This window comes from Podarcis vaucheri (assembly GCF_965113315.1).
Source record: "Podarcis vaucheri genome assembly, chromosome: 16".
Lineage (NCBI taxonomy): Eukaryota > Metazoa > Chordata > Lepidosauria > Squamata > Lacertidae > Podarcis > Podarcis vaucheri.
Window position 1 is genome coordinate 32239431 of NC_138754.1, and position 14754 is coordinate 32254184.

At 45.2% G+C, this 14754-nt stretch overlaps 1 protein-coding gene across 4 annotated transcripts in view; it reads left to right on the forward strand.

The window, feature by feature from the left end:
* The window catches only part of TANGO2 (transport and golgi organization 2 homolog), a gene marked incomplete at its 5' end in the record, with an annotated part of 94681 nt that overhangs the window by 46406 nt on the left and 33521 nt on the right, over window positions 1-14754 (forward strand). For 3 of the 4 annotated variants that reach the window (XR_014214499.1, XM_082203396.1, XM_082203397.1), the window contains 2 exons: window positions 1999-2121; window positions 7561-7675. Coding sequence is in view for 3 of the 4 variants with exons in the window: in XM_082203396.1 (XP_082059522.1) it covers window positions 1999-2121; window positions 7561-7675 (238 nt within the window). The remainder of the gene's footprint in view (window positions 1-1998; window positions 2122-7560; window positions 7676-14754) is intronic. The other variant, XM_082203398.1, reaches the window with a different exon arrangement.

Genomic DNA, 14754 nt, shown 5'->3' on the forward strand with positions numbered 1-14754 from the left:
GGGGCGGTGTGGAAAGTAAGTGCAGTAAAATGGTTTTGCATCATTTTTGCCTTTATGCAGCCTTGTATTTACTTGCCTGGTAGCCCATAGGCAACAGGGAACTCCATGCTGATGAATGAGCAGAGCTGGCAGAGGAAGGAAGGAAGAGTGGATCATTCTATGGGGGAACACACTTTCCTCCACAACCAGCATGGAAATGCAGCCGGTTGGCAGAGGGCAGAGGGGAAGATCATTCTGACCTTCCTCTACCACTGGGATGGGAAACCATTGGGTGTCCAGATGTTGCTGTTTCTGGGGGCAACAGTTTAAGATGGATATTGACTGTCTGGAATGTGTGCAGCGGAGGGCAGCTAAGGTGATCAAGGGCCTGGAAATCAAACCTTATGAGGAATGGTTGAAGGAGCTGGGGTATGTTTAGCCTGGAAAAGAAGAGACTGAGAGGAGACAGGATTTGTTGTTGTTGTTTAGTCGTGGTGACTCTTCGTGGTCCCATGGACCAGAGCACGCCGGGCACTCCTGTCCTCCACCGCCTCCCGCAGCTTGGTCAAACTCATGCTGGTAGGCTCGAGAACACTGTCCATCCATCTCGTCCTCTGTCGTCCCCTTCTCCTTGTGCCCTCCATCTTTCCCAACATCAGGGTCTTTTCCAGGGAGTCTTCTCTTCTCATGAGGTGGCCAAAGTATTGGAGCCTTAGCTTCAGGATCTGTCCTTCCAGTGAGCACTCAGGGCTGATTTCCTTGAGAATGGATAGGGTTGATCTTCTTGCAGTCCATGGGACTCTCAAGAGTCTCCTCCAGCACCGTAATTCAAAAGCATCAATTCCTCGGCGATCAGCCTTCGATAGCTATACTCAAATATCTAGAGGGTAGGACCCAAACCAGTGGATTCAAATTACAAGAAAGGAGATTCCAACTAAACATCAGGAAGAAGTTTCTGACAATAAAAGCTGTTCAACAGTGGAACCAACTCCTTTCAGAAGCGGTGGGCTCTCTTTTATTGGAGGTTTTTAATCAGAGGCTGGGTGGCCATCTGTCATTGACGCTTTAGTTGAGATTCCTGCATTGCAGGGGGTTGGACTAGAGAACTCTTGGTGTCCCCTGACCCCCAGTCAGCATAACCAATGGTCCAGGATAATGGGAGATGCTTGCGAAAAGGCAGAACTCAAGGAGGGCTGAAAGCAGACGCAGTGGGGGGTATAGCTTGGGGGGAGGAGGTGTAGCATAAGAAGGGTCCCAAAGGCCAGACAGAGAGGCCTTGAAGGCTGCATTTGGCCCCCAGGCCTGGGGTTCCTCACCCTTGGATTAGAGCAGCCTTTCTCAACCCTGGGTCCCCAGATGTTGTTGGACTAAAACTCCCATCATCCATATCTCGCAGAACCAGTGGGCAGTGAAGCTAGGGAGTTGTAGTCCAACACTATATGGGAATCCACGGTTGAGAAAGGCTGGCTTAGAGTATCAGACTAAGACTGGCAAAAACTCGGGTTCAGATCTCTGCTCATCCATTACTCTTCACTAGGTAACCTTGGGCCAGTCACTACCTTTCAGCCCTAACCTACCTCCTGGGACACTTTAAAACCCACTGAGAGCCAAATCAGGCAGTGTTCTTCCAAGGAACACTCTCAGCCATGGAACTGGGCATGTCCCTCATGTTTTCACAACTGAAATGTTGAAGGATATGAAAGAATGAAGCTCTTGAACAGAGACCAAAGACACCTTTTAGATTTTTTTAAAATGCTGCTTACTTTATTACTGTTGTTACTGTGTATTTTTAAAATTTCATAAAATTTGCACACTGCTTGAATGGAAAACAAACAAGCAAACCTCAACACGATCTACAAAAAAGATGAAACGATGAAATGTTCAATAAAAGCAATGAAAAACAATAAGTTGAAGCATTCAAAAAATTAAAAACAGCAGCAAACTGAAAACAGATTAAAGCACACATTAACCATTCTAAGTATTTGGGTAGGCTTGTCTAAACAAAACAAATGTTTTTAGCAGGTTTGGATATGGAGGAAGGAAAAGAAGGCGGGACGTGGCTTGGAATCAGCAAGAAAGGTAAATTGGCAGCCCTGACGAACTACATGCAGCCAAAGATAGACAAGAATGCAAAAGGAAGAGGTATGTATATGGAAACGAGAGGGGACTGGGTTACATGAACATCCCTGGAAGTTCCCTTAATATGCAGAATCTTCAGCTATAAATCCTGCCCTTACTACAGTCATATCTTCTGTTGCGGTGTTTCCAAACCTAGAACAGCCATGACTTAGTGGTAGAACACCTGCTTTGCACACAGAAGGTCCTAAGTTCAATTCCCAGCATCTCCTGATTAGACTGGGAGAGAGCCCCCAATGAAATCCTGGAGAGATGCTGCCAGTCAGAGTCAACACTATTGAGCTGAATGGATTCTGTGTAAGGCAACCCCCCGTGTTCCCTCTCCCTTACTAAACCAGAATCTTCTCTTTCAACCCCCTGCCCCTCCAGTATAGATCCAGAAGATCTCTTTGTATGGAGACAGATTGTTGGTCTAGCTGGCCCTGCTCACTGTCAATGCTGGTAGCAACTCTCCAGAGTCTGGGGCGGAGATCTTTCCCAGGTCTCCATTACCAGGGGTGGCTTAACTGCAGATGACAGAAATTGCACCTGGAAGCTGATGCATGCAGACCATGTGCTCTGTACCACTGTTCATATGCAAACTCAGTTCTTCTTTCCCTCCATCTTCTCTTGTTTTTGGGGTACTCCCATCACTGATTATAGGGATGCAATCATGCAGTATTGCTGCCACAAGCATTATGGGCTAGCTGGCAGTGAAAAGTTGTTTTTCTTATGCGTTTTTAGCTTGCATTTTGTGGTTGCCCCCCACCAATTATTTTTATTAGTTTTCCAATGTTTTTTACAAATCAAACCGAATTACTTTAATTTAATACAATTTCTTTTTTTAAAAAAAATCAGGTTCCCCGCTCCTGTTACAAACATAGGTCCATCTTTTCCTCCTGTAGCCACATCATCTCTTCATTAATATCCATTTCATCCTTCACTTGTTGTCGTCCATTCTTACAGCTGACCATCACTGCCTCCTTACCAACAGTGCCTCGGTTATTTCTTTAAAATATAAAATCCATTTCACTTGTGTAGTCCTTCGTAATCATTATTGTCTTGGACCTGGTGTGCTGAGAGAGTTAATTCTTATCTTCCTTTGTTCAGTCTTTGCAGTGTTTGGAAATGGCATGCATCAGCTCCCAAGGTTACATCAAGTTAGTTGAAAGTGGTGCTGTTCCTCTTAAAAACAACAACACACAACTGCTTTTAAAATTCTGCTCTAAAAACCTGCTTGCTACTTTGAAAATAATTTTATTTCCATAGGCTTATGCTTCCAACTGTTGCCAGAAAATGCTTAGATATGTTACATATTAAAGTGATGGGGCTTGTAATTGCTAGGTTGCTTCTATTGATGATAATGCTAGTGTTCCAGCCAGCCAGGATTTTGGTAGAACAATTAATAGCATTTAACTGTCTTGGGAGCCCATTGTTTTGGAATAATTTAGTGGTCTCCAGAAAGCTGGGTTATCTCTATGTTTGGATACCTAAAGCTTAAGCAGGATTGAAGCTTCAGTTTAGGTAGAATAGTTTTCATCACCTTTGTTTCCTGTGCGAAAGGTCTGAAACTAGGCAGAAACCACTTCTTTGCTGGAGGATCTATAACTCAGTGGTACTGAATCTGTTCTGAATCTGGCATTTCCAGTTACAAACCAGGTAATAGGGAAAGCATTTTCCTGAGCTCCTAGAGAACCACTGCCAGTAGGGAATAGTAGGATTTGGGTCAGGGTGGTCCAACACACGCCCCAAGCACTGCATGCAACCCTCAAGGCCTTCTTTTGCAGCCCTCGGTAACATTTGACACCCCTCCAAGCCCTTGCTCTGCCTTCCCAAAGCTGGGTAAGTGCGTGCTGGGCTTTGTGAAATAGGTGTGAGGCTTTGACAAGGTCCTAAAGTCCTTCTGTCTCCTTTCCCAAACCTGGTTAGTGGTTTCCCAGCTTTAGGAAAGTGGAGGCAAGGCTCCAGGAGCCGGCTAGAGCCTCTCACCTCCCTTTGCCAGCTTTGGGAAGGCAGCGCAAGGTCTGGACCAAATTTTGGCCTCACTCTGCCATGCGACAAGGCAGTATATGGCCCACAGATTCTGTGTCAAAGTTGCAGCCCACTTGGTATGAAAAGTTGGGCTGCCCTGATTTAGTTGGACATACAGGATGGAATTCAATGTCCCATGACTGTGACGGTTCCATCAGGGCAAACCTTTCTGCTTCCTAGATGGAACAATCTCCACTCTCCTCCCTCCAAGCACTGCTCTGGGGGTGCTTTTGACATACACACACCCAAACTGATTGGGGGGGGGGCTCAGGAGGAAGAGGGAAGGGAACCCTATTGCATTAATGGGTCTGGTTGCGCTGGCTCCCACTAGTGCAACTATTTAGTTGAATTCGGCACATAGACTGATCAGTATTAGCCAGCTTCCAATGTTCCTGCCATATGTAACCATGGCGGTAGGACTTAGAGAATGCTAAGGCTTCTGGCTTCTAACATCGGAAGTGGCTGCTGGATCAGGCCAAAGGCCCATCTCGTCCATTAACCTGTTCTCACAGTGACCAGCCCCCAATGGAAGCCCACAAAGCTTGCCCTCCATGAATGTGTCTGTCAGGTGCTGTTGCGGTTGCTTGAGAGTAACCACGCAGGACTCCGACCTGTCTTTTACAGGCTTTATTTTGGTGCAAACTATTTACAGTGAAGAGCGTCATAAGTTCATGTCTGGCTCAATCGCTAGCAGAATCCAGGAGTGGTCTGTTTTTGTACCTCCCCCCAACATAAAAGTTTTGTCACCCCCAGCCTTTTCCACCCCTCCCCGCGCCTCAAACTACTGCGCATGATGGGTGATGGCAGGGGTGTGCTTCCCTCCTCTCCAGCTTGCTCAGGCGCGGTGTTAAGGCTCTCTCTAGCATCCTCTGGTCCTTGCACCTCTTCTCCACTGGAGGTGGGGCTTTCCTCCTCGTCAGAAGAGGAACTGCTTCGCAAGATTTTCGGAGGCTCCCTGTAACACAACTTCCCTCTACCTCTTACCTCTGAGCCGATGGCAGTTCCCTGACAGTGTCTAACCATCTTTTAAAGCCAACCAAGTTGGTGGCCATCGCTACATCTTGTGGGAGAGAATTTAATCATTTAGCAATGCTCTGTGTAAAGGGGTACTTACTCCTGGTTGTCTTGAATCTTCCAATACCCAGCTCCATGAGACGCCCCCCAGTTCTACTCTTAAGAGAAAGGGAGAAAGTCTTTTCTCTAGCCACCAGTTCTCCGTTGCAATTTTTGCAAGATCACGTTAAAAATGTGATGTGTACCGAGAATAGAGCATATCTTAATTGCGTTTCTCAGCGTTTCTGCATATATTAGGCCTGCCCACATCCTGGGGAGCTGGGTTTAGCTATGTGTTCCCAGCATTGCTTGAATACTGTCTGATGGACAGCAGAGCCAGACCACAGTTTGGTGATGTAGTCTCCCCTCCAGAGTAGGCTGGAGCCCCTCTCTGTTTGGCTACGGAGTCAGCTAGCCACAGAGTGGGGAGGAACAGCACTTGGGGGGTATAAAAGGAGTTTCTGAGGGAGAGGGGTAGACAAGGCTGGATTTAAGATGAGAAGTTGGGCTTGGTTTTGAGGAGGGGCAAAGGTTCAGGTTAAGAAATAGGGCTTGGTTGGAGTTGGGAGTTAGGTTCAGGAGAACTGGTTCCGAGGGAAGTTAAGCATTCACACTGAGGAGGACTATTCACAGCGAGAGGATGGAGCCTCGCAGCTTGGATAGGGAGACTGGGTTGAGGGTCTGGGGAAGGTATATAGGCCGGAGTGTCCTGGGAGGGCTGAGTCTGAGCCAGGAGAAGGTAGATCTTGTGGGAATACAGTGGTACCTCAGGTTAAGTACTTAATTCGTTCCGGAGGTCCGTACTTAACCTGAAACTGTTCTTAACCTGAAGCACCACTTTAGCTAATGGGGCCTCCCGCTGCTGCCGTGCCGCCGGAGCACGATTTCTGTTCTCATCCTGAAGCAAAGTTCTTAACCCGAGGTACTATTTCTGGGTTAGCAGAGTCTGTAACCTGAAGCGTATGTAACCCGAGGTACCAGTGTACGGGCTACCTGGGTCTCAGTAGAGTCAGGAGGGGAGAGTTCGTCTAGGTACTGAAGACTCCCAAACCAGTAACAAGGGGTGAGGGGATCCCCTGGTTCGGTAATACCATTTAGAAGACCTCATGAACCAAAGGATTAAGCTGTGAAGGAATCTGTTTGGTGCTGAAAGTATTTAACTGTAATATCTAAGTGGCAGAAACTGAGTTGAGCATTTTACCCTCTATTCTAGAAACCTGAACATTTACCATCTGAAGTGTAGCAACTCATTTTTAGTAACTGAAGAAGAGTTGTGCCTATACAGTGGTGCCCCGCAAGACGAAATTAATTCGTTCTGCAAGTTTTGTCGTCTAGCGAATTTTTCGTCTTGCGAATCACGAAATCCCATAGGAATGCATTGAAAATCAATTAATGCGTTCCTATGGTCAAAAAAAGTCCAAACAAAGCCAAATTTGGTACAACAACAGTTTATTAACTGCTCTTTAAAGTCACACATACTGTAAAGAGCAGTTCAAAAATTGAAGGGAAAATAAATTAACTTTATAAACAAAACATGTCTTTGTTTTTAGACAAAGGAAACAAAGTCGCGAGACGTTTTCGTCTTGCGAAGCAAGCCCATAGGTGAAATTCGTCTTGCGAGGCAAATCAAAAATGGAAAAACCTTTCGTCTAGCGAGTTTTTTGTCTTGCGAGGCATTCGTCTTGCGAGGTACCACTGTAGTATTAAGTTTAAGCCAGAGACATAATTAAATAAAATAAGTTAACTTCAACCTGAAAGAACACATTTCCTGACCCGCTTTGTTTCATAAACTTCTTTTTGTTTAATGAAACGTTTCTTGTTTGTTTGATCAGCTCCTGCCTGAGACTCTAAATCATTAAGTTTTCCCTCACACAAGTCCCCCGCCAGATAATCTGTGGTAAATTGTAGAAATTCATGTAATTGGTGAACTGTGAGGTGGGTGCACTATATTTAATTGAGGGCAGTTAGCAGGAGAGAATCCACCACATTATTAATTGGTGGTATTAAGTGGTGGGTCTGCTACAGCAGATTTGCAATGATCGTAATTGTGTAGCATTACTGACTTGCGGAAAATAAAAGGATGCTTTGATGGGGTTGGTATTATTTGTGAAATTTGTCTCAGAGGGGGGCATAAAACATTTGAAAAGCCTTTTAAAAAAATTGATCATATAAAGGTCGCTTATTAACGGTGAGCCTGGTACACAGCTGATCAAACTTACATTAATCCGTTTCCATGCTATGTCCTTGACTGCAGTGAGTCAGAAAGCTTATTCATTTCTGCTACTTGGTTGAGCTAGCCCAGTGAGGGGGGAAATGTCCGTTTTCCTCATTGGAAAGCATTCTACCAGCATCTAACCCCCCCCCTTTTCTCCCACTTTTCAGGTGCCCTTGTGACAAATTTTTTGACTTCAGATCTGGACAGTTACTCTTACTTGAAGAAAGTGGCCTTAGAAGGACACCTTTACAATGGATTTAATTTAATAGCAGCAGACTTGAAGTAAGTATATAAAAACTTCACAGCTAAGGCAGCAAAGTTGGAGAAAAAAAACCAATGGAGTGCATATAATGGATAGCACTAAATGTTTGTAGCATGTCAGAGCAAAGCCTATTCTGTCTCCCCCCCCCCTTTTTAATGAAGAAATTGTGGTGTTCTTGTGGTTGTTTTATTAAGGAACGAATTAAGGGTTGTAGCAGTCTTGAGTTGTACTCAGAGCAGCCCCATTGAAACTGGTAGACATGGCAGTCTTACTTTCAATGGGTTTACTCTGGGCAATGAATATACATTTTACCTTTATTCAGTAGGCTAGTTTCTACAGGCCCTCACAAACCACATTCTGACCTTCATCCAGGCAAGCCAGAGGCATTATCAGGACATAGTCCAGCCAGGCAAAAACCTTATGGGGTTAGAAACAGAGCCAGTGGGAGGTGTGGCCTGGGGAGAGATCTGAGGGCCAGGTAGGGAGGCCTGGAGGGCCACATTTGCCCTCTGAGCTTGAGGTTCCCTAGCCATGCTACAATGCGGTTGTGGAGAAGGGAGATGGGATTGCCAGGCAAGCTGCATAGATGACTAAAAGGAGTAGACATGGATAAGGAAGGAAGCGCGGTGCCATCTCACAGTTATTACAAACTAATGGCTGCAATCTGCTCGCTTTGTTCACCTGGTCAGGCATCTAGGGAGAACTTGAATGAGAAAGGACCGAGAGGCAGAAACAGATGTGGTGATAATGATGAAGTCAAGGATGTCGCTCCCTGGAAATGTAAAATGGCACATCCCAGGTGTCAAGTGGGAACTGCCAACAATCCGAGTGGATCTGAAGTCAAGCACACTTCAGGTGTCATTTCATATGGTTCTGTAGATCGTCGCGGGGCTTTCTGAATTAGTCACATAATGAATATAGAATGCGGTCCTGGGAGAAAGCAGAGACAGAGTGCTAGTGAGCTCTGCAGTACCTAGCAGAGCTCTAATTAACCCAAGAGGGTGACCTCAACCTGGATTTGAAGTAGCCTTTCTAGAAGGAGGCATAAAGCGTTCCCCCCCCCCCCGATCTATGAAATCATAGCAATGAAGGAAATTGCCCATTGTTTGGGTGTATATTACGAACGGTACAGCTGCTTAGCTTTTTGGATCCAGCAAACTAAGCACATGCTTAAACCTCTTATCAATATACCCTGTTTGTTCTACATGCTTTTGTGGCACACTTAATCATGCAGAGTTGTGGTGGGACTGTCATATCCACCAGGCGCTTGTGTAGCCCTGAAAGGGATGTAAGAATCCCCTGCCAGAGCACAAAAATCTTGGGTCAGCAGAAGTTGGATGACCATCTATCAGGGATGCTGTGGTGGCACCACGCACTGAGCAGGTGGGGTTGCATTAGTGGCCCCTAAGATTCATTCTAACTCTAAAATGGTATAATTAATGTCATTCCCCGCTCACTGGGTTAACCTGCCGCTGAACCAAATGGAGGGTGTTGCTAAGACTTTGCTGCCGCAAGCTTCAAATTTATGTGAATTTTGTTTTCATTTTGCTTGCCAACCCTGCCCCACGGTGCAGGCCAACATAAATCATACCATTTTGTTTTCCTGTGGTGGAATACAGAAACGGGAGTGGATGCTGAAGTGTGTGCCGCTTGACGATCCTTTTGGCCCTTTGCCGATCTGTAAATCCATTATTTCTGGGGCTCTGCCGCCCTTAGTTCAGCTCTGCTTTCAGCATTCCTGTTGCCTACTGGGGCTGCCTCAGCCCAGCCGAGCTGCTTTCTGGTTAGCTTTCAAATGCACTAACTGGCTTTATTAAATTTATTATTATTATTTGTTCATTTATGCCAGTTGCATTGAAGGATAGGTAGGCCTCTGCGGTATTTTGTAATGCTTCTTGAACAAGATGCCAAAGATGCTGAACTCCTCAGGAACCAAAGCATTGTCTGTTAACGGTATAGTTAGGAGTCTGTGGTGTATACAGTCGTACCTCAGGTTAAGAACTTAATCCGTTCTGGAGGTCTGTTCTTAACCTGAAACTGTTCTTAACCTGAAGCACCACTTTAGCTAATGGAGCCTCCCGCTGCTGCCGTTCTGCCGCCGTGCAATTTCTGTTCTCATCCTGAAGCAAAGTTCTTAATCCGAGGTACTATTTCTGGGTTAGCGGAGTCTGTAACCTGAAGCGTCTGTAACCCGAGGTACCACTGTATCTGGGATGAGGAACCTCAAGTCCAAGGCCCAAATGCAGCCCTCCAGGCCTTTCTGTCTGGCCTTCAAGACATTTCCCAGGCCACACCCTGTCCCTGCTTTTCACCTTCCTTGAGTGCTTTTGCATGGCAGGAATGCATTCTTGAACTGTGATAATGCCTCTTGCTTGCATGGATGGCTGATTGAGTGATGGGTGTATAACTTTCACTGTACAGAGTTAAAGGTCCTGCTTGTTGCTCTGCTTGCTTTTGACTCTGGCCCTGCCCACCACTGGCATGCGCCCCCCCTCCCCAAAAGTTGCTCCCCTGTTGCGCATTTGCCAGTTCGTTCTTATGTGTGTACAGCGCATAGCTGACTCCTTCAAATACGCTATATGTATTTTGACAAGAAGAGGAAGCTTCCCCTGGGCAGTAATTACTTTCTATATCCATTTCTTGACAGCTCAATAGAGTGTATCAAAGATGGATGGCTGCTAGCCAAAGAGGGGGGTATTCAGAATATGCCAAACAAACCATGTCCTCCTCCTGCTCTCCCTCCCCAAAATAGCACTCTGGTTTCTCAGAAGTAGTTATAAGAGTTCTTCCCCTCAAATAGGTAGCCTTTGGACTCTCAGTGTTTTGCAGTAGGATTTCAGGTGCATACCAGAACTTCAGGCTTGTGCAGTTTCAGTGGATTCAAAGGCTCTTGCCCTGGTGCGGCAAACCCACTTTTTTTGGTTTTTTAAATGGGTGTTTTGCGATTAGGAAAATCCTCTGAAAAGTGTCGGATGAATGAACGATGAACAGTACAAGCAAATCAGGATGAAATCAAGATCCGAGCTCATGACTGTATAACCCCCCCACACACACACAACCAAATTGGAACAGATACTCAGTAAAGACCAGGCATAGTCTAACCTCTGTGTAAGTTTTGTGCAAGCGAGTCAATGCACAAGTCAAGGGTGAGCCTATGTTTGAATAAAACATGATTCGTGTTCCAGTGTGTTGTAAATGCATACTGCAGCTGTTAGTAATCAATAGGTTGGTGTTTGAACATTACCTGTATTTAGTGGAGCTTTGACTATACAAAGATTACTAGTGAAACTGAGTTGGTGGGCATGCGTTGTGACCTGCCGTGGGATAGCTGACCGGTGAATCCCAGGCTTACAAATGGAAGGAGAATAATTTGTTTTCTCCAGACAACTTAAACAATGCTGGGGGTCTTGGCAGACCACATAATAACATTTCTGTTTGTTTATTCTACAAATCAAAATACATACGTAACTCATATTTGAATAACTGTCAAGGTGCCTTATAATGCAATGGAAGAAGGCAAAAAACCCACGATCTTATTCTTTCTTTAGCATCAACATCAATATCATCACTGTATTATGAAAATCATGGGCTTTGGGCCAGGCTGCTAAGAAGGGCTCCTTTTTAAACATTTCAGGGGAAATTAGTAGACTGCACCAGTGCATGAATATCACAGGCCCTTGTTCAAAATGGTTTTGATTTCTGTCATCAGAAAAAAATAAATTGAGTGCAAGACCAAGTGCAGATATTTCTGACTGCTCCACAACCTTACTGTAGATAATGGAGCTTTTGCACCATCGCAGCTTGAGAATCTTTGGCTTAGACAACGTGGCACCAGACATTCTTGGACTGCAACTCCCATCATCCTTGACTGTTAGCCATGATGACTGGAGTTGGTGGCAGCTGTAGTTCAACAGCATTCAGATGGCAACACGTTGGCTAACCCTGGCTTGAAGTGTAGCTTAGTTCAGGTGCGTTTTCTTTTCTTTAGAAGGACGGTCTCTGGTTCTGCCCCTTGAAAGCAGCAGTCACCCATTCTTTTGGACGGAGTGGGGAATGCCTGTTCTCCTTCGTCTTCCCAGTAGTAGCACTTGGCTTTGTTTGTTTGACTAGCACTGCATTCCCTCCCCCTTAGTTCTGGAGTGCCGATCGCTTCCGTATGGCAACCTTACTCTGTTGTCTGGACCTGTGGCTTGTGATGGAGCCATGTTAATCATGAGCATGGGTTTGAGAGAATGCTTTTTATAAATGTCATAGCTTGAAGGTCAGAACAATCTGTAGTAGAATCTTCCTCCCTGCTTCAAGTAAAGTGGACCATTAGAATTCAGCTGCAGACTGCCGCAAGTCGTGGTAGGTCAGGCAGAAGCTTTCATTTAAAACATTTCCTAGTGTCTCCTGCTTAGAGCGATGATCTTCAAATCCCAGTGGAATCATAACTACTGTAGGGCATCTTTGTGATTTGCTAATTTGCCCTTGGTCTCTCTGTAATGAAGATGAACACTCTCCTGGGACCAGGGGCTGGGGAGGACATGCAGGGAGGGCAGACACCGTTCACAAATGGGGGCAGCCTTCTCTCCCTACAAGTTCAGGCGGTTTAGACCTCTTTCTGTTGCAGTCATTCAGAGCCAGCCCTGACCAGATCTTTGTGGTCTTGGTATGATTAGCCCCTGCTCGTCCCTTCTCAATGACAAAGCCACAAATACCTGCTCTGTGCACAATCTGTTGGACAAGGTTGGGTAATAAATAGTTTTGTTTCTCTTTCCTTCCTTCCTTCCTTCCTTCCTTCCTTCCTTCCTTCCTCTTTCTTTCTTTCTTTCTTTCTTTCTTTCGCCTTCCTTCGTCCCTCTTTCTTCTTCTTCTTTCTTTCTTTGGATTTTTTTTAACAGCCTGCCTTTTTATAATTCAAGAATATTTGTGGTGGCTTATAAAGGAATGGCAAAACAGAGCAGCATTTTTAAAGAGCCTCTAAAAATACAGTATAGCTTCTAAAAATTCCCTTCCACTGCCCTGCCTTTCCTGACATCAGTGAGTACCTGAAACTGTCATTTGTGGAGTCAACACCATTGCTCCATCTACCCGCCATGCTGTCTACTCCAACTGTCAACAGTTCTCTTGAGCAGAAACCTTTCTTCCACCCTGGCAATGGGCATCCTTCAAACTGGAAGATGATGGGGATTAATCCTGGGGAAGTCTTCATTCAAACCATGTGCTCTCCTGCTGAGCCACATCTGTGTTCGCCCATAAATAGGAAATTTCTGCCCACTTTCAAATGCTTATGTTCTTTTCTTTCTTGCTTTTAATTTGCTCCTGTTTCGAAGTCCATTCTGCACTTTCTCTCCCCCCACTACTGTAACAAGTGATAAGTAGAGTTCTCATTACATGGAGGCACATGGTTAGGTCTTGCTTTCCTGGTTTCTTTAGTTTACCTTTTTCCATTCTGCAGTGTGCCAACTCCAGTTTGGTTCAGCTAGCCCAAGATGGGCCCTGTCCTCACAGATTTTCCTTTGCTTCACTTATATGTCCAACTGTTTTCTCTGCTCTGTGAAGAGGGAAAGACAGCAAAGCAGGTATATTTTTAAAACGCAGCATAAAGGGACTGTTCCGATTAGCTTGTGACCATTTGACAAAAGTGGGTAGAAATATGTGAGCAGCTTCTGAAAGTGCTGCTCCCTTCCATTGCCCTTGTGTTTTTTTGGGTGTTTTTTTATGATGGCTGTAAAACAATCCAGGCAATGTGGTTGGCTTATATGCCAAATATTCACTGCGGCCAACATTGGATACAATAATCTCTGAATTGCAAAAGCCTTCAGCGATGTCTTGTGGATATTTCACCCTTAGGCTTTGATACTAGTGGCTACGTTGCCCGCAAGGCACTCAGAATTCCCTTTGGTAATAAGATTGATCTTGAAACATAATTCCAAACAGTTTACACTGAAGCTATAAATTTCCGTGGCTGGCTCATGTTGCTGTTTGTCTGCGGCGAAGTTAACATCACTTGTTTTCAGAGGCTCTCTGCGGGTTGATGTTGGGCTGGATCCAGAGCTGCCCGTGAGCAATAGAAGGGCCTCTTCTGTGGGCAGAAGGGCCCTTTCTGACATAGCGCAAGATTCTTGCACAAGAAAGAAAGGACTGGGAAACCAGAGATCAGCATCGCAGAATCCCCTGTGCATTACACAACTTGCCGCCAATACTACCCCTTGCACAAAGTGGAACAGTAGCTGCTCATCAGAACTTCTCCATCTAAGGGCCTCTCTGGATCCAAGTAGAATAGATTCTTCTAAAAAGGCGGGATTAAAAGAAAGGAAAGGAAAGGAAAGGAAAGGAAAGCTCTCTTAAATAAATAAATAAAAATGCCTTGTCTTTCGTGCTAGCTCTTGCTTTTAAAATAAAATGCGTATGAATAAAAGCACGTATATCCTTCCTTTCTGTCATGCAAGATATCCAAGGCAGCTAACAACAATATAATAGCTCTTGCCGGAATATAGGGTTGGGTCCAACTGTTTTTGATAAGAGCAGACCCAGCTGAAATCAATTGAGCCAAATTTATCATGTTTTTAATATTCTGTTGGGAGCTGCCCAGAGTGGCTGGGGAAACCCAGCCAGATGGGCAGGGTATAAATAAATTATTATTATTATTATTATTATTATTATTATTAGTCTCCATTGATTTTAATGGGTCTTTTCTGAGTAGAACAAACTTTGGATGCTCCCCTCCAGTCACGAGGGTGGCAGCTCCCATTCCTCATGTCTGAGTCTGGCACTGCATCTTATTTTTGAAGATCATGCTAATATAGTAAAGGTAAAGGGACCCCTGACCATTAGGTCTAGTTGTGACCGACTCTGGGGTTGTGGTGCTCATCTCGCTTTATTGGCCAAGGGAGCCGGCGTACCACTTCCGGGTCATGTGGCCAGCATGACTAAGCCGCTTCTGGAGAACCAGAGCAGCGCACAGAAAGGTCGTTTACCTTCCCACTGGAGCGGTATCTATTTATCTACTTGCACTTTGAAGTGCTTTCAAACTGCTAGGTTGGCAGGAGTAGGGACCGAGCAACGGGAGCTCATCCCTTTGCGGGGATTCAAACCGCCAACCCTCTGATCGGCA